Genomic DNA, 27,025 nt, shown 5'->3' with positions numbered 1-27,025 from the left:
CATAGCGATCAGTAATGTGTTATTTGCGTATTATATTATAGCATATTAAACCGTATCGGTTGCAGTATTGCATCCGATTTCGACTGCATCCGCTTGTGTTGGACTCGTCCCACCCTACTATAAAGACGGTGTGGAGCAGTGTACTAAAAATACTGGTGGATTGCTGTCGATTCCCAACTGGCCCGTATATAAGGGGTCCGCGTGCGGCCCGCGGGCCACACGTGCCCCACCAGTGCTCAGTGTCACAACAGAAAAGCAGACCTAAACCACACAACCAAAAGATGGTGCGTTTTCTCTTCCGGACAGTGATTTTGATGACAATAGTTTACGGACAATATCATAATAGAGTGACAGTGACTTTTGTTATAATTCATGAACAACCCTTTACCATCACCCAAAAAATATTTTTTTAATAAAAATCATTGTTAAATCATCAAGTGGAAATTACTGTATTTTTGTTATTATGATATTTTATTGTATGAGTTTTAAATATATTTTTTATTTACAGGATGAGTTACCGCCAGAACAAATCGCAGGTAAATATTTTTTTTAATTTAACATATATAAATGTTTTATGGTCGTCTCACTTTACGCAAAAACAATATTAAATATTACAATATAAAAACCGTCATACGTGACATTTGTGACTGCCAAGAAAAATCTATAAGCTCAAAGAATGGTTAATTATATTTTTCTTCGGTTCAATAACCCATCGCGGTGATATAAACGCGCGGTTGAGCTAGATTTTGCTATTTATTATTTATCTATTAATAATAAAATATTAGTTTTAATAAAAAATGTTTTTAACAGAAATATATCGTATATTTTAAATGAAGAATCACTTGATTAAATTTGTTAAAAACTGCACAAAAAAATTTGTAACAAATACGTATTGTATTTTTATAAATATCATATTTTTCTTTTACAAAATTATTTTATTTGTAGTTGTATTATCAATTATAGCACCTACATAATTTAATAAATAGCATAATAGACGAGTGATATTGAAATCGCTGACTATTGACCTGAAAGACTTGGGCTCGAATCTCATATGGACCTTTTTTTTTTTAATTTTTATCGTGTTTGAGATCGGGATCAATGATTATTATATAATTATAATTCCAAACGACAATCACAGATTAGGTTCACCTAGATTTTCATAATCTCACAGATGAATATCATGATGATTAATTAAAATCGAACTAGATCGTAAATATTAGCTATTGAAAGTTCTCTAAAAATAAGCTACATAGCGCATAAAAAAAGTATTTCAAAAATTTAATGTCTTAGAATACAATAAGATTTATATTTTTACAAATAGTATTTTTTTATATTATTCTTAGTATTTTAAAATGCTACATGAGCAAAAAAATCTACAAATATTTAACACGCTTATTTTGAAGAACAAGTCGCTTTCTATAAGCATTTTTATCATTCAATTGACGTATGAATTACTTGTATGTTAATAATACATTTGCAATGCAAATTACATAAAATAATCTGCAATATTAAAAAATATAATATTTTACTTAAGATTACATAATATCAATTACACAAAAATTTTTATTGTTAATATTAATAATTTCATTGTTAATATTTTACCTTTTAAAATAAGTCATTTGATAGTTTTTCATTGTAACACATGGCTCCAAATCAGTAGGTTAATTATTAAATTATTACCCTTTTCCTGATAAGGGCTATATATATAAAATTCTCGCAGAAATTAAACATGTTTTTAATTGCGTGAATAACTCCTTTGATTCCATCTGCTCTAGTACGAAAGTAAAAATATAAACACTATATATAAATTTAATTTCACCTTCGTATATATCATTTCAGAACCTCGCATCACCGTACGTCATCGTTTTTTTATTTCACATCATATTTAACTCGATTTATTTCACCGTCAGATTGATGACACTTTCGGGAAGCGCCGCGGAAACTCTTCAAAAAAATATGATTCCAAACACTATAGGAATTTAATGCAAGTGATCCAAAAATAGATTCGCGTTCGTATATTTAACTCGATGTTATAAATCCGTCCGATCTTATCGTAAATCGGGAGAAACGAACAGACAAAGAGCTATCGATGCGTATTATTTTTCCTCTCGGAAAATCCGTCAGATTCTAGTGTGTTTTAGTGGGAAAGGTGTCTGAAAATAGATCGGAACGGACTAGAATACAATGGCGAAACAATGATCCGAAGCCAGTATCAATTAAAAATAACCAGGAAACGGAACAGATTTTTTTAAGTAAACATACGATGAAAAATTATCTAGTATGTCAACTCCGCTTCGCGCGAACTAAATTAATATTACCGCCGTAAAGTTTTGTCAAACGAGCTTCTTGTCATGTTGGAATCGTTCGGATGCTGAGAGACGTTGCTCGGATAAATCATATTTAATATTATTCATAACGCGGCTTTTACATCACAATAAAACAAACTTATTAGTCGAATAAATAATATTTACTAGGGAGTTCCGAGAACGAGCTTATTTCAGTACTTTACCAAACAATAAACACACTTTGACCCAAATAATATTTATTTACGATATATAAGCAAGTCAATAATATTAATTTTAACAATACATTAGTAATTTACTATATTAGATAATTGTGTACACGAACTAATTTTAGGGATATTCATTTTTTAACAGAATGGATTTTCCCTCATATTTATTTTTCAAAGCTTCATTGTAAAAATAAATTCGTGGCGTACACAAAAGTTCTACTTCGACTTTGTTATTTTAATTTTACGAACGTAAACACTAGAGATGTATTAAAGATCTTGGTTTAGCTCACGTAGCACATATATACAAAGAGTTTCGATGAAAAAATCGCATTAAATCAGAATTCTTGTTCAGAAAAAAAATTATTGCAGTTATATAAATAACTCGAATATTTCGCTGATGGCTATGAACGATATACGACTTGTGTGGTTGAAAATATTATTTCATATCAATTTATATATTTATTGTGATTATTTTCGTTTTCGCAGTTCGTTTGCTCGTTGAAATATTATTAAAAAAATATTTTCGCGCGTTGAACTTTGTTTATACAACAAATCGCATAAACACAATTTCGTTTTAAAATCGTAGCCAATAATAAAAAAAACAGTCAATTTTGGCATCGTTTCGTTCGACGCGTAATCGTTTTTTTACTGAAAAGTTAATTTAACGAAGATATTATGGAGCTCATTCGTAACGGCCCTGTGATAGTTATAACTTGACTGGCTGAATAAAAAGTCGCTTTTAGGTGCTTTTTAATATGAGAAAATGACTGTTATTTTTATTCAATTTAGTATTTTCAACAAACAACAAAGAATGTGATTTAAGATTCTTTCAAATATGTAGAAAACAAACCTTGAAACCAAATTATTTAATGGGATAAAAAATATGCTGAATAAAAAGAGAAAAATACATTTATTAAAATAATATTTATCAGATTTTCTCTATAAGAAATCAATCATTTTTGCTCAATATATAAATAAAAAATTGTTCCACAGTTTATTTTTAAATATATAAACTTGTTTGCAACAGCTTTATTACTTTAGCTATAAGCTGATTATAAAATATAGATAATAAACTAAGTTAATATAATTTTTAACTCAATATGAAAAATATTAAAAATACATCGTACACTATAAATACTATAAGATGTAGCTAGCTATAATATAATTAGTTGTATTAATAAAGCTCATACCATTTATAAAACTTGCTGCATAATATGTTTTTTTTTTTTATGATAATAAATCCGTAGTAGAAGCTTTTTACTATTATAAAATGCAATCATAAAACGCAAATAATTATACTGGATTTTAACCATTTGCGTAGTGAGTTAATATATACACATTTGTTAATTTGTTAGTATGCATTAAGTAGTAAGCTAATTTTTTTGTACTTTTCCATAATTATTTTATATTGCATTTATAGTAAATTATAAAAGAATTTATTGCTTTTATTTATTTTACTACTTTTTTGAATTAGTATTTTATATTATATATCATATTTTTTGGCCTTTTTAGTTTTTTTAAATTTAATTCAGAGGCTCTCAATATTTTTTTATAAAATCAATACAAAATATTTTTTTATGTTCATTTATTTCGTACTATTTAATTCGATAGTATTATTTTCTATAAAAATAATTTACATATATAAATATAATATTATCTGGGGTACCTCAAAACATTGACAGATCGACCGCCGTACATGTACGGCGATACTCCTCAAAGAGTTAAGGTTAGATAATAATTGTAATGAGCTAAAAAAGTTGAACATTTTAATTATATAACAAATTATGAACTGTGTATTTTTCACTAGTATAACTGTTTTAGTTAAAGCATATCTGAAACCATTTTTAAAAACAATAGTTAGTTTTAGAACTTTTATGAGGTCAAGTTGAGTACATATGTACAGAATCTGAGACACTTTTTATGGACCTTTTTAATTAAAAATGAGTCGGTTGCGTTATTTAGCAATCAGGCCAAGACTTAAGGTACTCGGAATGTTCCCACTCTATAGGCCCTTGCCCACCGGTCCATTAGTGATCCGTATCAGTACTATCCTAATTTTCGGCCTAAGCCTAAGCATCACTATCTATGTTAGATATGAGAACAACCAAGCCAGAAATGCATGCTCAATGATAATGCGCACTAAGTAATTATACAAGGCATACAGTGTTCTCGAGCTCATTAATTTATGGGCGTATCGCAAGACAAATCCCAACATATTATACCAACCTTAAGCAACTTAGTAGATGTTTAATACCACATAAAAGTTATGCGAGATAATATTAACTCACTAATCTTCAGAATCAGTAACTATGAGAAACACAAAAAAATATGTGTTACAATGAATATGTATTTTTCAATGAAGTTATATTTTTCCTAGTATACATATAATTTAACATTATTTCTAAATACATTATCACCAATAAATGATAGTGAAATTGTATGTTTCTCTAAAATGTATTATATATGAAACATAATTTTACATTAATGAAATTTTTATTAGATAAAGTTGTGTTTGGTTATTTCGTTTAGGATAGGTTTGGCTTTGAACAGCAAATGGAAGCTTCGCAAATTGCAAATTGAATTTTATTTATATTTAAGAGCAACTTATATAGTCTCACTAGCGTATATTTTCGCTAGTAGGAAAATGTATTCTGATATGATTTAACTGAAATACTAGTGAGAATATAACTTTACTGTTAATACACATTCACTGTAACATACATAAATAAATTAATTAAAGTGCACGATAATTTCAAAAGCTTTATCACACATTAGGCGAAATCATAAAATCAAAGCAAGTTGTGTGACATTTCTAAGTAAGAATTTCTCCTGAAATGAAACATAAGGTTGAATATAAATATTTTATACTATTATTATGACTGTAATACGAGAATCGTTTACTTTTCAATGATTTAAAGTTTATGCCATTGTGAAACAATTTCGAGTTATAAATTTATTTCGTTAATAATAAGATAAAAATCAGTTATGATTATGATACATCATAAATTATATTAATATCTACTTAATATTACATATATACATATTGACTTTTGTCACTTATCATTTTTTTACTTATCATATGAATCACAGGTCAATATAGAGCCATCTTCTAGTACTTTATTTTATTTTTTATAGAGCATTAAAAGTTTATCAAGTTTTTTTCACCACGTACATTAATAAATCTTTTGTGACGTGATGAAGTGAATACATCTTTTTTGAACCACCCAGTATTTATTAACGTATTCGCACACGCGCGAAATTAAAACTGGATCATTTTCACCAAAGCTCGCTATTTCCAGAGCCAGTATCGAGCGAGAGAGAGAGAGAGAGAAAGAGAAATCCGGTAAAATCTGTTTTAAACGAAAATCCCACACGTCCTCTCATTAGCGTCGGTTCTTGGACGGCCAACGTCGCTTGTCAGATCTCATTAGCAATAAATAACACCATCATCTCTCGCGAACTGTTCCTCGGCTGACCGAGGGAAAATCCCGAATAAATCTCGGGGAAACGCCCGGCTAGTAAGCGCTAATTTACGTTACATCTGGCGGTCAGATTCTGGGAAATCTAACGTATTGTCGACGGGTCTGAAGGAAGACGGATTGGCGGTCTTCCTAATATTCAACTGAGCTCGCGCACCTTGTCTGCACCTGCTTTTGACACAGAGACGTATTTCGCTTTCATCTCAGCGAGACAGTGATGAAACAGAGTGGCAAAGGAGATCCATGCGAAACGGTTTATTTTGACAAACGGTAATTATGCAATGGGAGATAAAAATCGTCAATGTGTCGCCAGTGAGCATAAATGTCTGTTACGTGATTTTTTACCTCTAGAATTTTTATACGCGTAGAATAGAAAAATAGTGTTAAGAATTTAAAAGATTGATGAGATCTTAAAAACAATAAAGACTTAACGAGGCCTAATTCATTTATATTGTGACGCCTAGATTTTTATTGTTTATACAAACAAGTAAAGCTAATGTCCATTATTAAAATCAGATGTTACTTCAAATATACAGATATACCAATAAAATTATATTAAACTTAAAATCAGAAACAGCCCTTTGATGAATTTATGGAACATTAACAAATTAATTAATGTCAAATGAAGATTAGTCTAAAGTAAAATGCAAATACGCATTACGAAAAATAAATAGATAAATATTCGAAAGCCAATAGTTGCACATTACCCAAAAATAACGTGACATGTGTGATGTAGTAAAATTATGAAATATTATGCATAATACTAGTATTTTCATGGAATTTTAAATGCCAAATTATGTTCAACAAGTAGTAGATGCCAAAATAAATTTGAGCTTAAATGATAGATCACTGAAGCAAAAAAGTGGCAACTACGAAGTAATAGTATGCTTTTTAAAAAAGATCACGATCTTATGCTTAAATGTAGTTGTGGTAAACTATTCTTTAAACAATATATCAATTCATAACATACAATATTAGTGTAATTTTTTGAGAAGCTGTTAACTTAACCATTGTTTTTTGATCATTGTAGTATTTTATAATACAAACTTTAAAGAAAGATGTTTCCCTGTTTTATTGAGAATTAATCCAAAATTACATGTTTACTCGTTGAATACTCAATAATTACAATACCGCATGTCTTTAGCTAAATATGAACTGTGTTGTTTGAAATTATTTTTATAACCTAGTGATACATTTAAAGCTCAAAAACTACTTTCATGATCTTATTCTCTCATTTGATAAATCATATTACTGTTTAAAAACATTTTAGAGCAACTATAAAATTAAATTATATATATTACTTTTTAATTACATACTACATTAAATTTTACTTTGTTTAACTTGGAACGAGTAGGCCATTATATGGAATTCGATACGACTACGCCTCGCTCGTTTTTCCATAATATTTCAGTTCTATTCCCGTCCTGTAAATTTATGACCGACAACAGGGCAAAGTAAGAATTAACCTATTTTTTCATATACATAATATAAAAATGTATAATATAGTAACAGTTGACTACCAATGGCTATCACGTAAAATTTGCGAATTAACATCATAGTTTACAAAACGTTAGCGATCTGTGAATCTCAGAATGTCTAAACATCGCATGAATCAGACTAAGCCTTGACAATCGTTTCATTTAATTTTTTATTTTTCCAATTTTACTCCCGATCTGGATCACGCTGGAAGATGCATCTCGGAGATTAATGAACGTGTTGCGGAAACGGATTCTTATTTTTGGAATACAACTATGTAGCGTTTTATATGGTGTTGTAAATCAACTCGGACATTTGACTTTTATGCGTTTAAATGCGTTTCACAACTGGAGCAAAGTTGAATAACAAAAAAGTAATATAGATATATCATACAAAGTCTGTGACAGATTTTTAATTCAAGTTTTATGTTCAATTTATATGTATAAACTTGAGTTATTGGTCTAATTTAAGCCTATAAAATAATCGTAAAATAAAAATACATTAAATTTATTCGCTTGACATTTTTTATACTCACTTACTAAAGTGAGTTTTCTTGGGAAAAGTTTGATAGGGAACTCTTTTTTATTGTTAATTAATTAACTTTAATCAAAAGTTGTTTTATTGAGTAGTAAATAAATTAAATAAATGTAAGTGTAAGTGTTATATATGTTATGAGTCATAAACTTGCATAATATATGTTTTTCTTCAATCGCTATCGAACGATGACTCTTCGAATCGCTTGGAATCTTTTCAGTGGTCCTCTCTAGTTTCACTCTCGATTGCCACACATCTTGCACTCTCGGGTGCATCGTTCTCTCTCTCGAAATAGACAGTGTCTCCGAATCGGTACAATAACGTCTGGCACCCTTTGAAGACGAGACGGTACCCCAAATGCCAGCGAGCTACAAGAAATCCTGTAATAGCCCGCGTTTCAGCACTCGCTAACCACAGCGATAATAAATGGCCTGAATGTTTGCTTTGAACCTTTTTTCGCTTAAAAAGTAAACAAAGACGAAAACGAATCAATTATTTTGGCATAAGCTTCGTCCACGCTTCGTTCCGAATGAACTGTTAATTTAATTTCGTGCGAAACGCACGAAAAAAAAGGGATCATTTTGGGCCATATGCCAATGGCGGATCGAGACGAATAATTAAAATTATAATTTATAACAACGCACAGCGAAAATAAATGCATTAATTTTATACGTATGTGTTTATATATGTATATATATACATACATGTGAATATTATTTAACGCTTACTATTGTATGCAATACAAATAAAAAATCAACTCATTAGTAAATAATAAAAATTTAACCCTTTTCATATAGCAGATTTAAAGAGAAAAAAAGACATTAAAATAAATAAAAAAAATAAATAAATAAGACAAAACAAAATTACGATAGCGTAATTTTGTTTTGTTTAATTTACTAAATATTAGAAAACATAAACAAATGTATTTTTCTGTATTAAAGTTAAAAATACTTAATATATATAATCACTAATAGCTTTATGAAGCACAAGTCTAAAAGTAAATGCAATTTTTTGACTGCATATGGACATAAATTTAAGGTGTCTAAGTCTACGGAAAAGAAATTAAACTAATATTTGTATACAATACTTATTTGTTAGTAAAAATAACTGTTGAAAAATCAACACAACAATATTTAAATTTCTAGTTTTGATTTTATCCCAAAGATGTATTAACTTTGTTGTTGTATTAAAAACAGAAAATTTTAAATCAATCATTTAAAACGCGTGAGAATAATATTGTTGTATGTTTTACAATACCTTACTATAAAAAAAATATTATCAATAAAAATGTATAATATTTGTAGACATTAAGTAAATAAATTAAACAAAATTAAAACTATTGATCGAATTTAGTTAGCTCAATTTTGACTAACTTCATGCGTTTTCAATCTCGAGAAATGAGAATTCTCATTTTCACTTTTCGATTTTCTCGACTGTATTTCGACATTATACTATATTTAAAAAATATGATAGCTATTCTTGCCGATTATTATAGACTTATAATATAAGAGGACTGATCAAAGCATATTCAAACCGAATTTTGGTCAATAGGAGAGCGCAAAAAGCAATTATCACTTCTCAGAAGGCAAAAATTCACGTCAAAAGCAATAAAATCGTGTCGGCGCCGTCGCAGTGGGAACGCTCGGTAACGAGCGTTCCCACTGCGACGGCGACGGCACGATTTTATTGCTTTTGACGTGGATTTTTGACTTCTGAGAAGGGATAATTGTTTTTTGCGTTCTCCTTTTGATCAAAATTCGGTTTAGATGTGCTTTATTCTTAATGCCTAATTAAAATATTTCGCATAAAATATGTCGCAACGGTGGCTAATTTTTATATTTATTCTTAGCTTAGAAAGGGCTACCTCGTACTTATTATTATTTATTCAAGAAATTTTATTACGATGGTAAATAATATATAAAATGCCATTTTTGCGGCCCTGAATCACTGTTTTCCCAGGGCCCAAATTCGCTTTTGACGGCCCTGACCCTATATATTTTAATTCAATCTGCCGGTTCCCATGGGAAGTGGTTTCTTATTATATTTTTTTATTAATGTAGTTCTTAGATTACCAAACCAAAAATAAAACCAATTAGAGTAGTTGAGAAAATCGTGAAAAAATTTTTACTAATCAAATAATCGACCTTTATTAAAAACTTTTAAGAAGGCATGTATATTTTCAAACATATGGCACAGACCCGTCCTTTCTTATGCATCATTTGTAAAACATTAAAAAATATTCGTACAAATTTAATTTAAACAAGGAAAAGTTCTAAAAATTCTCAAGAAATTTACTGATGAGAATTCTTGATTCGGCATTTTTCTCAAGAAATAATTCCTGAGAAGAAACAATTTGTAATCCAATGATTACTGAATTTATTTATGTGAAGCTAGTTTTATCAAATTGAGTTATATAATACCTTGCTAATTTAATACACATCATACATTTCATGTGCCTAATGTTTTAACATATATAAAGTTAAAATGTCAATATTAAAAAAGATAAACTGCTTCTCAATAAATAATTAATTATAATTTTTATTTTTTAGATAGGTCGATTGTACTCTTCCAGATTTACTGTTTAATTAATCGTTTATTACATCACTGAGTTTGTACTCTAAATTAAGGTAGAAAAAGTAAAATCAATACAAAAAATATCTATTGTAGTGATATATATAATATATTGCTGTGTTTTTTAATGTTACAGTCGATTTTATTTTTATAAAACGTTAAAATGTTATTTTTCTGCAAATAAACAACGATGACTTTAGATTCATAGGTATATTAAATTTTAGCACAAAATACATCCATCAGTCTAAAATAAAAAATAATTAGAAAAGAAAATTAAAATTCAGTTTTAAATTGTAATTTAATATATGTATATCTATAAAAGTGTTGATTAACTATATTTACATATAAAACTAGAAACCAATTTTACATATAAAACTATTTCTTTTATCTTTGTAAAAAATATTGTAGTACAGTGCTTTTTAAACTAATTAAAAAATAGATTTTATTACAAATTATTTTTATATTAATGGACCGGGGTCAAAAATACTCTTCATAATACTAAGCAATTAAAAATTCGTCCAAGCTTTCATCTCTATCTCTTTTTGGCCATCATCGCTACAACCAGCTCTAAAATTGATATTTTAATTTATTACATATTTTAGTTTATTTGCACAAACTATCGTTGAGAAAACAGCTAGATATCATAAAAAATATATATATACGAGTCTGAATTATTTTTTATAGACACGCTATTGTGTCATATCTCATTGAAAGTCAGCTCGTTTGCCAAAATCGAAACCAGATAAATCGTCTCGTCGCATTCTTAACAACCGGCGAAAGTTTAGAATTCCCCTCCTGGTATAGGCAGCCAAAAGGGTTAAACAGGTGGTCTCTGGCACACATATCATATCATCAACGGAGATTTATAGCTTTCGGCTCGGTGAAAATTGTATGAAACAATTTATTAAAAATATTCGTTTTATAAATATGTTTCATTGTTTTCTTTAGAAGTTGCGACAGGTGGTCGCTATATTGTACTAGTGAAAATTGATAATAATATTTTATTTATAAGTCTATGAAAAATCGCTTTGGCTATCGTCGTTTTGCGAACATCATAAAAACATATATTTTTTAGCTTAACCACACCCACGCGACGCCTTTTTTACGTTATTGAAATTTATTATAAACAAACGTTTCGTGATTATACTAACACCAACGCGGATTTAAATATAAATTAAATATACTATTTTTATGCGTTCGTTTACTATTAAAATATACAAGCTTTACGGACACATAATTAATGCGGCTTTAGTTCATATTGACAGACTTTCGATGCATCACTACGATAAAGCAGTAAATAATGTTTTTAAATTACTGAAATAACAAATGTCGTATATACAGATTTTGAGAAATCCTTTGACTTATTGTTAATAATATTGTCGGGCCTTGGCTGCTCGGATGATTTAACTCGGTTATTTGAGTGATCGTAAACAGTTGTAACATATGGCGGTCAATTGTCAAAGGAGTGTTTCACCCCTTTGGAGGTTCCCTAAGGATCTAAGCTCTTCATGTTATTTATAATATTAATGACATAAATACGGCAGAAAAAATTTAAGTTTTATTTTGTGTACAAATGATTTAAAATTGTTTAAATGCATTCGATCTCTCTATATAGCTTCCATCAACCGTCTGTCTTTGATGTCAAATAATGCCGTACTGTGTCATTTTTTCGATCCCGTTCGCCATTAGTTTATTCCTACGATTTCAGTGGAAACATTTTGGCTAGAGAAACTTCCACTAAAGATCTCAGAATCACTTTTGAAAGCAAGAGTTTTTCTCTACATGTAAACATCTGCAATAAATCTTCGAAAACACTTGGCTTTGTTATAAGGAACGCATTCCACTTTAACGGCCCGTTAATTATTTGCATCCTCTATGACACCTTAGTTCGCAGCATTCTAAAATCAAAATAAATAATTTTGATACAAGAATGAAGAATTTTGGTTTAAGAAGAAAGATTTAAAAAAAGTTAAGAAAATATTCATGAGATACCTTTATGTTTGATTATTATCCGTTCTTATATCCTAGCGCCTTTCTTTTAGAAGTGTTGGGCTACGATTCACCGAGTTCTCGTAGAAAGTTGTATGTTGCTAAGCATTTCTTCAAACAATTGAAGGGTGCTGTCGACAATCAAACTAGTTTTGAGGAGTTAAAGTTTTGGGTTCCGAAACACCTTCAAAAATCACGATCGCGTCCTCATTTGCTGCGTTAGAACCAGGAAGTTCGCACTAGCCGACTCGCCTATGGCTGTCTCTATTCGGTTTCTTAATACGCTGGCATTGCACATTGTTAAAAAATCACAAATAGCTGACATTAAATAAATTTAATGTCAGCTATTTGTGATTTTTTTCTTTTCTGTCTTACTATTTATTATTTTTAATCTTAGTTATATAATACATTTTTTGTATTGTAATAATACTATGTAATGATTTTGGAGCATTGTGGCACATTGGGGTAACCTGCGAGGTCACGATGATCCTAATTTAATTTAATTTAAATGTATTTTATTTCATTAGCACTTTAAAAATTTTCATAAAATATTTATGGGATTTTCGTGATTAATTTTTATCAGATTTTCATATAACTGTTTTGAAAAAATATTTTTTTGAATATCTAGACTAAGTTTCTTAGCCAGCTTTTTTTGGCCGCCATATTGTTTCAAAATGGAGGCCATTTAAAACTCCATTTAAAAAAAAGTACAGAAAAATTAAAATAAAATAAATATTTAAAAATATAAATACCATTACTCATTTTTCTTAAACAGAAAAAAAAATTACATTTTAATTCTAATAATACAAAAAAATCCTAGCATTGAAAAAATATTTGCAACTATTTTATTTCTATAAAATTTTGTCCTGTTTTTATTGTATTATTTTTTGACATAAATAGTTTTTTGTATCGAAATGGCATTTTTTAAGCGTATTTTAAAGAAAAATGTAATTTTTTCATATTAAACCTAAAATCAACACGTAAAAATTGTTGAGGATTGAAACATTAAAAACTAAATAATGGATATGAATTTAAGCATGTTTTACTATCATTATCTGAGTTAAAAACATTGTAGAAGAATTAAGTGTTTTATTAAATGGGCAATATAACAACCTACTAAAAAAAAGATAAAATTAAAGAGATCAATAAGCTTTGAATTAGCAGAATAAGTAAAGAAAAATATTTACAATTTATCAATAAGATGAAAAGTTTCACACAAGACGATTGTATTAAAATATCTCCATCAAAATTTATCTAATCTCAATCAAAGTCATAGTAAAAAGTGTGTCTTGATAAAAAGAGACAGTAGCAAATTGGTTTTAATTAATATTTTCGTTATACAAATAAGTAATAATGATGTAAGCATTTATTTAATGTTTCACTAAAATATTATTATGATGTATTTATGAAAAAAAATATTCCGAATTTGTATTTTATTTATTTTTGCATTAATACAAATATGCATATTCAATGAGACTAATTAGTGATATTAATATACTTCAAAACGAAGCATATTAATAAAATAATATACTATAATGAAATAAACGTAGTTTCAAGATATCAAAATAGTCTTATGGTAATTGAAATGTTAAAAAAACATTAATTGATATATTTCATATTGAATATACATTTCTTTCGATCCTGAAATAAATTGTAAAACTATAACTAAATCTGTTAAATTAGATAAAGACATTTAAATGTAATCTTACGTTTATTAAATAATTCATATCAAACCTAATTAATCTAATGATATAAATAGATGACTAATACTTGAAAGTCCTGGGTTTAAATCGTATACATAGATACATATATACCCTATTTTTTTCCACATCTATCATAGCTAGGAGATCAGAACTAGTGATAATTATATAATTATATTTCTGATTAATCATCACAGACTATATTTTTTTAGATTTTCCCCAATTTTATGGATGAATAATAAAAATATAATCGTATTAGATCATGCATAGTCACGTGTATTGATTTCAAACTATATTAATAGTTCATAATGAATAAAATATATGTCATTGATTCACAGGCTTTGATTTTAGTCTAGTGTTTCACTACTTACATAGTAAATTTTGACTGTATTTACCCAACTGTACGCCTGTCATGATACAATGGAAGATTTACAATAAATAAATAGCATTTTATCTTCTCCTCCTTTTATGTATTCTCCGTTGAAATTTCAATATGTATAATACTCATGTAACACCAGCTTCTTATCTAATATCTGGTTTATTATAAAACTCAAGTCCGAGGACGCATTATGACATAATTTCGCGTAAAAAAACAAAGCTGCGTCGTTCGAAAGATTCAATGCTGTTTTTATTTTGTCCGCCGGAAAAAAATCGATTCTTCTACATTATTTCGGTTAGATAAACATGCGAACACTGTCAACATAAGACAAGACTAGATGTTCGGTTGGCACGATTCCCGATTGCCGACGTTTCGTGACTCGCCAACGTGTAAATTTAATAAAGTCATCTCTCATTGCCTGTTTTTCACCCGTTTACACTGTATATTAATTGATTGTTCTATTTTATTTTCAGTTTTGCAGAAAGCTTTCAATGGATTCGATCGCGATCGGTCGGGCAGCATCCCTTGCGACATGGTCGGCGACATCCTTCGCATGATGGGCCAGCCCTTCAACAAGCGCATCCTTGAGGAACTCATTGAGGAAGTCGACGCCGATAGTGAGTATATCAGTTATAATTTATCCCAGGAATCGAAGAAATAATAGAAAACCTAAAACAAATATTGTTTTATAATATGATTGATTTAATAATTGTACGAGATATATTTGGAGAGTAAAGATAGAAGCAGTTTATTGTGGAATTAACTTATACCTCAATAACTTCTTTCTGAATGTGTAAGTCTAGCGAGTTTCTTTTCGAAAGTCTAATCTTTAATAAATAAAAACAGTTCTGAATATAAGTTTAACGATTGTTAAACAGCTATTTCAATATTTTTTAATAATGGTATATCAGTGACAGGAGATGCCCTTCCACTTTCTTAATCATGAATATAACTTATTTTTGCTTTAAATCGCGAGACAATATTTCCACATTTGCGATAGATATCAGCAGCAGTTTTACTATTCACACACCTAACCTCGCACTTAGCAGCTTTATGAAACTACATGACCATTTTAAACACACTGCAATCACATCTTTGCTACGCCTAAAGCCTTGCGTCTAACGTTTATACTATTCCTGTATCTATATTTTCCGAACAGTTATATTATATTACACAGTTGTGACAATAACAAGCACTGCAATCGATAGTAGAAGAAATTAGGACAAAAATTAAATACATTTTGTTTTTGAATTAGACTGAAGAAGTTGTTTTTTTCATTTTATGTGTATATAATTAGACGATCAAGAATGAGAATGAATATTCATGAAAAACATTATTCTAGTAAGTGATAATCTAAAAACTTTTATAATTAAGTTTATAAGTTATTCACAAAAAGTATAATTAAGCTATAATTAATAGAACGGTTCTAAACTTACAATTGTAGAGGATTCACAATACAATAGAAATTTTGAAGACTAATATCCATGATGAATGTAGTGGGAATGTTAATAAGTGACTTTAAACAACTAAAAGAAACCTGTCATACAACAAAAGAATTGGCGTTAATGCACGTATATAAATCATGCAGGACACCCAGTATTGCTTAATAACCACAAGCTTTCAAAAGTCTAGTTTCTATATTGATATATGTTAAATTTCAGTACGATAAATTAATGATCAAAAACAGGTAGTTTGATAACAGATATTATGATTTGTATTCTGCATTTAATAAATACAACACTTTTAAAACACCTAATGAAATTTGATCCACAAATGTCTAGTTATATTTCAACTCTTCAAAAATGATCTTACCGCTTATTCAATCAAAAAATCATGTGTTGAAGATAACAAATATAAATGTCTCTTTCTATACATTTTTATTTAGTAAATATTTTAATAAAATGAAGCTTTTAAAGTATGTATACGTAATTCTGATTCCTTGGAGCAATATATATTTTTAAATAATCATCAGAGTTTTATTATTAAATTACAGAATCTGGACGTCTTGAATTTGAAGAGTTCGTGACTTTGGCCGCCAAATTCATCGTTGAAGAAGATGCTGAAGCCATGGAAAAGGAGCTTAGAGAAGCATTCAGGCTTTATGACAAAGATGGTAATATTTAACACGTTACCTTAAAATAGTTACAGTGTCATAATAAACTAAAACATTTTTACCATCATAGGAAATGGCTACATTCCCACATCTTGCTTGAAAGAAATCTTAAGAGAACTTGACGATCAATTAACAGAGCACGAACTTGACATGATGATTGAAGAAATTGATTCTGACGGTTCAGGAACCGTTGACTTCGATGGTAAATCTTCACTTTTCAAATTTTAATATTATAAATTAAATTAATATTAAATAATAATATTTTACATTACAGAATTCATGGAAATGATGACCGGAGAATAAGCGGAACAAAATTATACATATATTAGGATAAGAATATTTATATAAGAGTTTTTCTACTTTCATATCATCTTTGATTAACATCTTTAATCATCCTCATCGAAAAGCATCATTCTTCATCGTCGTCGCAAAGCCATGAATTATGAAAAACATATCTTCATTTAATGTAATTTGTAATACAAAAAAGTGGCATGTATTAATTTTTATAGAATCTCTATTTTTTAATTAAGTGTAAACATTTATCTTTAACACGATCATTTAATGATGACCTGTGACTCATTTGTACATATAATCATTTTGAATTAATGTTTTTTTTTTCTTTCATTTAAAGATATATTATGACTGTTAACAATTTTTAATGTTATAAAGACTGTAGTACAGCGTTAATAAATTTTATAACAACCAAATGGTACGATGTGTATTTATTATATATTTAAAAAAAGGCGTTTTACTTTAAAATATATTTATAATTCAACATCTTTAAAGGTACATTTTTGTGGGAAATGTGCTACATTTTTTGTATGTGAGACAACAAAGGTAGATCTATGAGAAAATGTAAAGTAATGCTTCTAAGCGACTTATAAGTAAACTTACAATCATGAGCTAAGTGTGCGTTATAGTGCAAATAAATAAACACAAAATATGGTGCTTTAGAATCGACTTATTTTTAAAGAATTGACAGAATTCACACATTTCAAATACTCGATACATATCTAATAAGCACACTACTCACTCGACAATCACATATTTTTATATAGATCACTTTCGATGATTCAATAGCCGAATATTAAACATCTATTAATAATTATACATAATTAAAGAACAACAGTTTCCATATACTTAGTATTTTATAATATCGAGAATTTAAAAAACCACAATAAACTCTTTAGAATCCGTAGTACAATAGTAAGATACTTTCTAATAAATTTATAATAAAAAGTATTATAACTTGACAATATTTTTTAACCCCATTTAAATGATTGAAATATTTTAACGACACATAAAAGGTCCATGTATGGACCATTTAATATCATCAATTACAATAGGCCATACCTCTCATATTAAGCCATCCGAAGATTGACATGATTATTCTCATATAAGGTTAAAACTGGAACATATAAAGCTATTAAAATTAATGAAAAATAAATAGAATAAAATTGTAAATATATCATTGATTGAAATCAAAGTTAAAATTGAAAAATGACTAATTGTTTTATTAATAAGTGGTAAGAGCTTCTCGGATGGCTTAATACTTATATATATATATATATATATATAATAAATTTCCAAATCAGCCCTTAGTAGTAATTCCAAGAAATGCAAATATAATAATATTTTAATAAATTTACATACATACATTGATACGACTTTCGTTTTTTTTTTGTATATATGTACATATATATGTAAATATATATAATATAATATAATTTTTAAATCTTATAACATCTCTCCTTCATTGATAAAATTCTCAATATAAGACAATTTAGAATAAAAATTACGTCATTTTAAGAGACTATTAAAAAATTATTGCTACGAATCAAATATATTAAAATAGGAATGTCATTTACTTTTGGCATTTCTTAAAAGGGCAATATATTATAGTGCAAAAAAATAGATAAGATTAAGTACGCGTAAAATAAAAAAGTACCAAATGCACCAATAAACAATTATAAGCGTGCCAATCACAGTAATATATTGTGCCAATAAAAAAATATAAATCTAATTTAACTTAAAAACAATTATTAAATCATACAAAAATATTGTGCATATTTTTTCATAAAATTTGGCAACAATTTTAAGATTTGACTATGAAATTTACTTAATAAAACATTTATGTGTGCAATTATACACACATGAATGTCTTGACTAGGATTATTTTGGCTTTCACGTTATTAAACATACTATCAACAAAAATATTATGGCAACAATCAGAGCGCAATATTTCAAGCAAAATAATATTTATATTATAACATTTTACTCATTTGTAATATATGCATAAACTAAATTAAATTATTATATAATTCCCATCGTATGTTTTTATATTGAAAAATATGTTAATCTCATTTTATAATATATTTTTTACTTGTAAATTTAGATAAAAAATACTCATGACAAAATATTTCAAATCTGAATTGATATCAAGACGCAATGTCTGCATCTTTAAAAGTAATCAATATTCTGTATAAGATAAAATAATTTTTTTCTCTTTTAAATTTGTATTATTATCACTTTGAATATAAAATAATAATATTATATATAATAAATCATCTTTAATTATTATAACTGTGCTAGTGCAAAAAAATAAGATATTAAAAAATCACTGGAATTGTATTAATATCATTTTATGGCATTATTTATGCCTTAAAATATTGTGGAAATTCATTTGAGATTATTTTAATGAGTGCCTGATCGGGAATACTCGTCTCTCCTTCTTCACAAAATATACGAGTGAAGCACCGCAATAGATCAGCTTGGCGATGGCAATGGCTGTAATCCGTGTGACGGAGTATACCCAAACATAACTTCAAATACAATCCTCGTCGCTAAAAATATTAGCATATTTATAATACATTTTAAATTATCTTTTATTACAAATCCGGTCTTACTTGATCTCCAGGTGATAAATCAGCTAATTGACGGACCGTGATATCTAACAGAACCTTCGTATCGTTGGTGTAAAATAGTGATGCAGTGGAACGTCGACTGAAAGTGTCCAAAGCCAATTTTAACACAGAGTGAGGCACCGGAGAACTATGATCCAAGACATGGACAGGATCGTCTGTAAATTTTTCAATGATTGTAATATTATTTATTTTTATCGTTTTGTATTTATTATATAATTTACCTTCTCGATTGATTAGCAACAATAGCTTTTCAGTGAAAATCTTTCCATCGTTGCGCGATTGAAGAGCGTCGAGTACAATATTATTATCGTTGTCATGAAATTGGAGATTGAATGCGAGCACGAGAGACACAAATAGATCAGAAACCCGATCTTCGGCGTCATCCAACGGCGATTCAATCAACTCAAGGATGAATGATATAAAATACACGTCAAGTTGTTCTGCAAAATATAAAAACCATCATAAAAATATATACACAGTACATGAATGTTTTTATTATATTTATTTATAATTGAAAGATATGTTTCTTATAAATATATTGTGAAAAAAATACAGACAGAGCAATGCATGTTTACAAAGCAAGAATTTACAGAAGAGATGAATGCTTTTCCTCTGGTAAATTTTATGTAACAATATCATGAATAGAGCATCCAAAACACACAGTGGTATTAAACACATTGGAATATGTTTATATTAGTTTTCAGTGGTTACCTAGACAATTTTTCTTAATGAAAATATTTATAAAAAATATAATATCATATCGTTCACAATTCAGTTAAAATAATAAATTCGATATTATTGTGTGTTCATTATTTAGGTTATAGACAAGACAAATTTTACTGTTCGTCGGTTATAATCAATCATCAATAAAGTCTTTTCTGTCGAAATGGGTGCAATAAATCGGGTTAAAGGAAAAAATAATTATCCTCAGTGAAGATCAGTAATACTATTAAAGTGCTTACATGATAGACATTAGACTACTGTGGATATTAGCAATGAGTATTTGTGAAACATTTGATAAAGAAATGAGGACAACTTATATGTAACTTAAGGATGTATGTGTATGCAGTCTTATACCTGCCAAAAAAAACGTTATTAATCATAAAAATATGTCAAACACCTTTGAAATGGACCAATCGACACAAAATCTGAAGTGTTTTGGATTGGAGAAAAGTGACACTGATGGAGTAAAATAAATTTATATAATGCAGATGGGGTGTACTAAGTTCGTCATTAAGGCGGTGAAATATTTAGCTAAAAATGGCTTTAGGCAACTGTGTGAAATCCAGAGAGCAAAATGTATGCTTCTTATACTACGGATTGATAATAAAACTTTCCTGGAATTTAAATGGAAAAGCAAACGGGCGCAAATTTTAACTGAAACTTTATGGATATTTCTGCATCTTGTTATCAGGTAAAAATAGTCAGTAACGTTTTTTTTACAATTTAATCAATGCAATAACGATGAGAATAAATAAATTAAATAAAATTAATACTTGAATAAAACATTTCAGAATACAAAAATAACATGAAAAAAGTTCTTGGACTGGCACTGGAATAGTCCTTAATTAAACCTATAGAATATCTTTGGATATATAATAATAATTATAACATTGCACGTAATTACTGTTTATTAAAAGTTAAATACGATTTTAAAATAATTTTTCATTGTTTGATGTTTTAGAATTCACGATATATATATATGAAATATGATTATGTATTTCAAAGGTGATGCGTTTTTTTTACGTTAGCTTATAATATAAAAGCTAATATACAAAATTCATTACATAAAAAAATTAAACAAATAAATGCTTAACCCTTTAGTTGCCAAAATTCAAAATTAAACTTTTGATTCTTTGATGAGAATTGCAAGATCATTGAAGAATATAATTTTATCGATATAAAAATATTAGTCCAGAGTTCGCAACCAGAGGGTTAAATACAAAAATAAATTAGATCTTTTAGAAAAATTACCAAAATGTGTAATAGGCAACGGGTCACCCAGAGAGAGCAACGAAATCAACATTCGAGTCGATTCAGCTAGGCGTGGAATGTCTTTAGGATTATCTAGCATATCTCTAGCAATCTCTCTTGGTAGAACAGAACCACCAAGAACTTTCACAGCTTCTCTGTCCAAAACACACATCACGCTAAATGCCTAATATAAAAAAACATCATTAAATTATTAAAAAAAATACAAATAACATAATCACTTACTTTAATTAGGAGTTTTCTAATATGCCATCGCGTCTCCATTTGGTAAAACAACACCAAAGCATTAACATATTCATAATGCTCAGTAGACAATATATCTCGAGACACTCGGACATCGGCATTAGACTAAAACAGTATCGATCAATTTTGGTTACATTTTAATATATTTGTAATAATAATAGTCACATACTAAAACGCTGATTGCTTCTTCTAATTGCTGGACAATGAAATGATTATCATCATGGAGAGCCCATGCTCGTTGTTGAGCATCACGAGCGCACGCTGTGAGACCACCCAAAGCAGCTCGCAACCGACGTGCGTCGGCCGATCCTCGCAATACACTACGACCAGCAGGCAAAGGACCTGATACGCTTGCCAAATTAGCCAAAGACCAAACAGTACCACAAGAATCTTTCGATACAAGTTCCTAAAAATTGACATATTTTAATTATTCTCTTCAATGAATTGGCATCAATCAATTAAATCATACTTTAAGACAATCTAAAACTGTGGATACTGCGATTCTAGATAAATCGTGGCTCAACTGAGTATCTCTGCGTACACGTTCTACCATCGTATAAAGTGCGTGACTCAAAGATTCTTCCGTATGCACCATTTGAGATTGCATACTCGGACTAGATTGACTGCGAAGTGGCGATCGACGTATGTTATCTTCAGGAACATCAGTTTTCATAAGCTGTTCCGTTACAGACTGACTATTATGTAGACGTTCTAAAACAGTTTTATAATCAAATATTTATATGATTCATAATTTATATCAGGTTGCCACATAATTTGTCATTTCTAAATAAAAAATCTAAGATATAGATAAGAACATGGTATTTTAATCAATTTAAAACATTGAGGTCTGATCAAAAAGAGTATCAACCAGTTGCAATAGTATAATTTTCATTGGTATTTGTCTGGAAACAAATAAAAATGCAACTGGAATATGCGTTTTTTTTTGCAATTGGGAAATCTAACTATCAAGAAAAACAAGCAAAAAGAGAATGATTTGAGAGTTCTACAGAGACTAAGACGCATCACTGGTTGATTGGCAATCAGAGCGATTTCTCGTTGCTTGACCCGGAAAATAAAACAGGTTAATAAATAAGATTTTTTATTTATTAACCTGTATTTTTATTACATGAGGTTGGATCTAAAAGTGTGACGCTGTCATTGCAAGGCAGTCATAGTCATCTTATTAATACACCCAGACAATAAAATTTGTAAGATCTGTTTTTTAAATAACAAAAAAAATATTTTTTGAAAATTTATATATATTCCATTTGATATTTTGTTACTATTATAATTACTATAATTATATTACTACTATTATTTTAAATATAATTATAATATATTTATTATATATGTTTTTATTGTTTAAATTAACACTTCCATTATATTTTCCGATACCATGAAAATGGGGGGCTTGAAGGGGCGTCACAAGTGAAATAGTCTAGAGCCTCTTTTCATCTAAATCCAGCTCTGTTAGCTCATAAATTACTCTCGCAGTCTGATATTCATAGCAATATGAAATGCTAACTTCACTGCTATATGTTGTGTGGCACACTTTTCAATTGGTAATATGTGATGCTATTTTTGTTGAAGTGCAGAAAGGATTAAGTTTATTTTAAATGTAAAAAAAGTAAGGAAACATAAAATGTTTGTTTGAACACTATACAACTCTACAGTCTCAAAAGTGGTAGGATAGAACTACCAATCTTAAGTGAGATTTAGTAAGACACATAGTAAAAATATTTAAATATATCTACCTTAAATACATATATTTTCTAAATCATTTTGTTAGTTAAAATGGAAAAAATATAACTTAAGAAAACAGATTATGCAGTAAAAAGTTGCAAGCTTCGATAGATGAAAAATTAATTTTCTGAAAAAGCAGTTTTGATGCGTCTCCAGACTACTAAGCATTCGCGATTTTTTTTTCGCGACTGCAAACATTCAGCAGCTACCAGATAGTAGTGATATTCGCATTTGTATAAAATGATCGTGATATTTTTGTTATAAGCCAAATATCGTTAGTTTTTTTTAGTTTCACTACATAAAATGACAATAATAATGCAGCAGCCCAATAAGATATAATAAAACCTACCATTATTATGTTCACTCGGATTATTTTCAACATTATCTACATTACAAGTTAAATGCGATATTGGTTGTTCGTGATTAGAAGATATGCTATTATTTTCGGAATGTTGTTCGACGATCTTATGAACCTTTCCATTCTTCAACGAATGATCAGAAGATTCGTTAGAAATCGGCGGTGGAGGCGCATGTTTTTTCACATTAACCTATACAAATAAATAAATATTTTTGCACTGAAATATAAGCAAACACATTAACAACAAATACAAACTTTTACGCTAGATTCAATGAGTTGCTTCTTTTCAATAAGCTGCGACACTAAATCTTCATTCTCCGGCGTCAAATCATTGTTTAAGCAAACAATGCAGTCATCTAAAAAGCTTATTAGGAAATGAGGATCCACCTACGACAAAATTTATGTATTACATCACTCAATCAAGAATTGTATTACACACATCCATAGTGAAACACAGACTTGGATAATGGATACATAGTTTGATGGCACAAAACCGATCTGTCCGCTGTTGTTTATCACCTGCCACCAATTTCTTTGCTTAGAGCTACTCTGATGAAATATGAAATGGTCCCCTTCATGAAAACTTAACGTTTTAGCCAGCGTAGCTTCAAAATTATACATCGCTTTTAACATTTCCGGACAATCTAAAACACACCAATACATAATTAATGAACATTTCATATTAGTCGATCGAATTTTGATACTAGACGAAGGTATTAATAAGTAATCATAAATCAATAGCTCAATTACAATGTTTATTTAGACACGATTCTCAATAACTGAGTAATGAACATAATAAAAAATGTCTTAAAAAACTTCTTAAAGAATTCACTATTAAAAAATATCATTGCACAAAATAAATTCGAAAATATTGTAGAATAAATTCAATATTAATCTTCAGCGGCTGACGAAAATAATAGTATTGTGCCTTATAATTAATTTTACATACCGTGTGGAGCCATTTTGGCTGGTTTAAATTAATATATGCGAAAGTATTTAATACAAGACATCAGCTGTCAAACGATCCGGCCGTGCCCAACAGCCCCCTCCCTATTGACATCTATAATTGCATTATAAATATAAAAAGAGCCGTAACATTATAAAATTCGACCATAAACTTGAAATAATAAAAATTAAATATATCTTATTTATACTTTAGTAAATCATATAAACATTTACATAATATATAAACTTGTATATTATTACATAATTTGTAAAAAATAAAATAAAAACAGTTAAAATATTTGTATTTATTTTTTTTATTTTCCTTTATTTTATTAAAAATGCTGCGATCTAAAATCAATTTCTTTATTGTTCTTATGATTCAAACAATTTTAGGAAATACTAAGACACTACAAATTTATGACCCAGCTTAATTTTTATCGCACAACATATTGAACGAAAAAGGTAGAAACATAATTTTCATTAACTATCGTTTTTAACAACATAAAATATCAACACTCTTAGTTAAAAATCCAACTACTAACTAAAAATCAACTGCCAACCTGTACATATGCTGGTAGAACTGATACAAAGCAGCGGCGAGAGGAGAACTTACTAGCTAGGCGATGCGACGGAAGGACGTTTGCCATTTGGCGCTCAAAGTAATATAAGCACAGACTTTTTCTGAACGTATACCACAATGCAAAAAAAAAGCTCCCAGCACAAGAGCAAAAAGGCATCAGTAATTTTGAATCTGCGTTTTACGAAAATACATTTGTTTCAAGAAATATTTTGCGCAGTCTCCATCGCATTCAACACAAGACAGAAATAAAATAAAAATGAACAATTAAATAAAAATGTCTGAGTACGCAGTCATTCGTGCACCACCTTCTGCACTTATTTATCAGACACGAACTTCATTCATTCCATCGTCTCTTTAAGCGTTTCCCATGGACAAAAAAGAGCATAATCTATACTAAAAATGGTTTCGTTAAAAATTTCATAAAAAAAATAAGGAAACATGGTGTCATTCCTTGTTTGCTCTCCTAGTTTCCAGCCGGTACTACTATGTTTCATTTTTAGTGAAAATGATTTTCTAGATACCTTTACATTCTGCTTAAAATCGCTGCAAAAGTTCTTAGTAGGCATTATTACGTAATTATTTTAATTGTAAAGTCAGTGGTATGGTACTGTAGCGCATGTGGTTTTTAAGGGCTATTTAATTAAACGACCTTTTTTTGGAGAGCTGGCGGGGACGCGCGTGCTAGCACTTGTCCATGGCAAGAAAGAAAGTATGTGCTGCCAGTTGTTAAAGCCCACCCGCTTCTCAAGTTGACGGTGGTGTGGCAACACTGGGAACTGTCAAAACGCCGCCACAGTACAATATTGTACACTTTGTGGAACTACAGAACATCATTGATATTATAGTAATAATATATAATTCATCTTCCAAATGTGAAGCTATTTCATTCACTGTTACTAGGTCATTTTCCTGCAACATGCTGCAATGCAGTCTGATGTCTCTAATGGAGTTGTTAATGCAATGTTCGATGATTTTATGTTCAGGCGCGACTTTTCGATTTCTTTGTGAAATTGGCTCATCCATGGTATTTAAAATTGATTAACGATGCTATCGACCATTCATATTTTAGTGTCAGTTTACCCGACAACTGTTGTCAGTCGCGACAGCCCAAGTAGGAGGTCGGACTTCAAGCGAAAGCCTAGTTTTTGATGGGCCAAAAATCCTAAATCAGGGTCAGCTGCTCAAGACCAATTCATAAGACAATAAAGCATTTTATTTTTTTATCGCACTTTTAAGTTCTCATTTTACCAACAGGCATGTATGTGTACATACATACATATGTATGTATATATGTCTTATCCGCTTTCATTCATATCCAAATTTTGTTGTTATTCATTAATGCTTTCTTTAATTAATGCAGTAGTACGATGAAATTTATCATTATCTTCCCGTAAATTTCAATACACAGTTCATACAAAATTATTTCTGTAGAACAATTAAGCAATTTTAATGCATTGAGCGATGATGAAGCGATCCCTTTCGTAGAT

The 27,025-nt window shown here is 29.1% G+C and overlaps 2 protein-coding genes across 3 annotated transcripts; one reads left to right on the top strand and one right to left on the bottom strand.

The window, feature by feature from the left end:
- The first annotated feature begins 212 nt into the window (after nt 1–212).
- LOC148237709 (troponin C-like) lies at nt 213–17,460 on the top strand. The gene is made up of 6 exons (XM_088203409.1): nt 213–284; nt 509–536; nt 15,114–15,257; nt 16,634–16,753; nt 16,824–16,955; nt 17,028–17,460. The coding sequence occupies exons 1-6, from the start codon at nt 282–284 to the stop codon at nt 17,054–17,056; spliced, it is 456 nt and encodes a 151-aa protein (XP_088059535.1). The 5' UTR covers nt 213–281; the 3' UTR covers nt 17,057–17,460.
- LOC148237708 (NCK-interacting protein with SH3 domain) lies at nt 17,027–25,090 on the bottom strand. 2 transcript variants are annotated; one of them, XM_088203389.1, is made up of 11 exons: nt 24,963–25,090; nt 24,473–24,657; nt 24,269–24,400; nt 24,005–24,203; nt 22,382–22,623; nt 22,082–22,318; nt 21,895–22,017; nt 21,652–21,835; nt 19,899–20,117; nt 19,660–19,832; nt 17,027–19,596 (listed from the first exon to the last, which is right to left on the bottom strand). In XM_088203389.1, the coding sequence occupies exons 1-11, from the start codon at nt 24,973–24,975 to the stop codon at nt 19,408–19,410; spliced, it is 1,896 nt and encodes a 631-aa protein (XP_088059515.1). In that variant the 5' UTR covers nt 24,976–25,090; the 3' UTR covers nt 17,027–19,407. The 2 variants fall into 2 exon arrangements, with proteins under 2 accessions (XP_088059515.1, XP_088059523.1); XM_088203397.1 differs by having other exon boundaries at nt 24,275–24,400.
- Nucleotides 25,091–27,025: the final 1,935 nt, after the last annotated feature.

The sequence above is a fragment of the Plectrocnemia conspersa genome, unplaced genomic scaffold (assembly GCF_051122295.1).
Source record: "Plectrocnemia conspersa isolate PC_06_02 unplaced genomic scaffold, ASM5112229v1 ptg000002l, whole genome shotgun sequence".
NCBI lineage: Eukaryota > Metazoa > Arthropoda > Insecta > Trichoptera > Polycentropodidae > Plectrocnemia > Plectrocnemia conspersa.
Note: the sequence above shows the minus strand (reverse complement) of the source record. Positions and strands in the feature narration are given on the sequence as shown.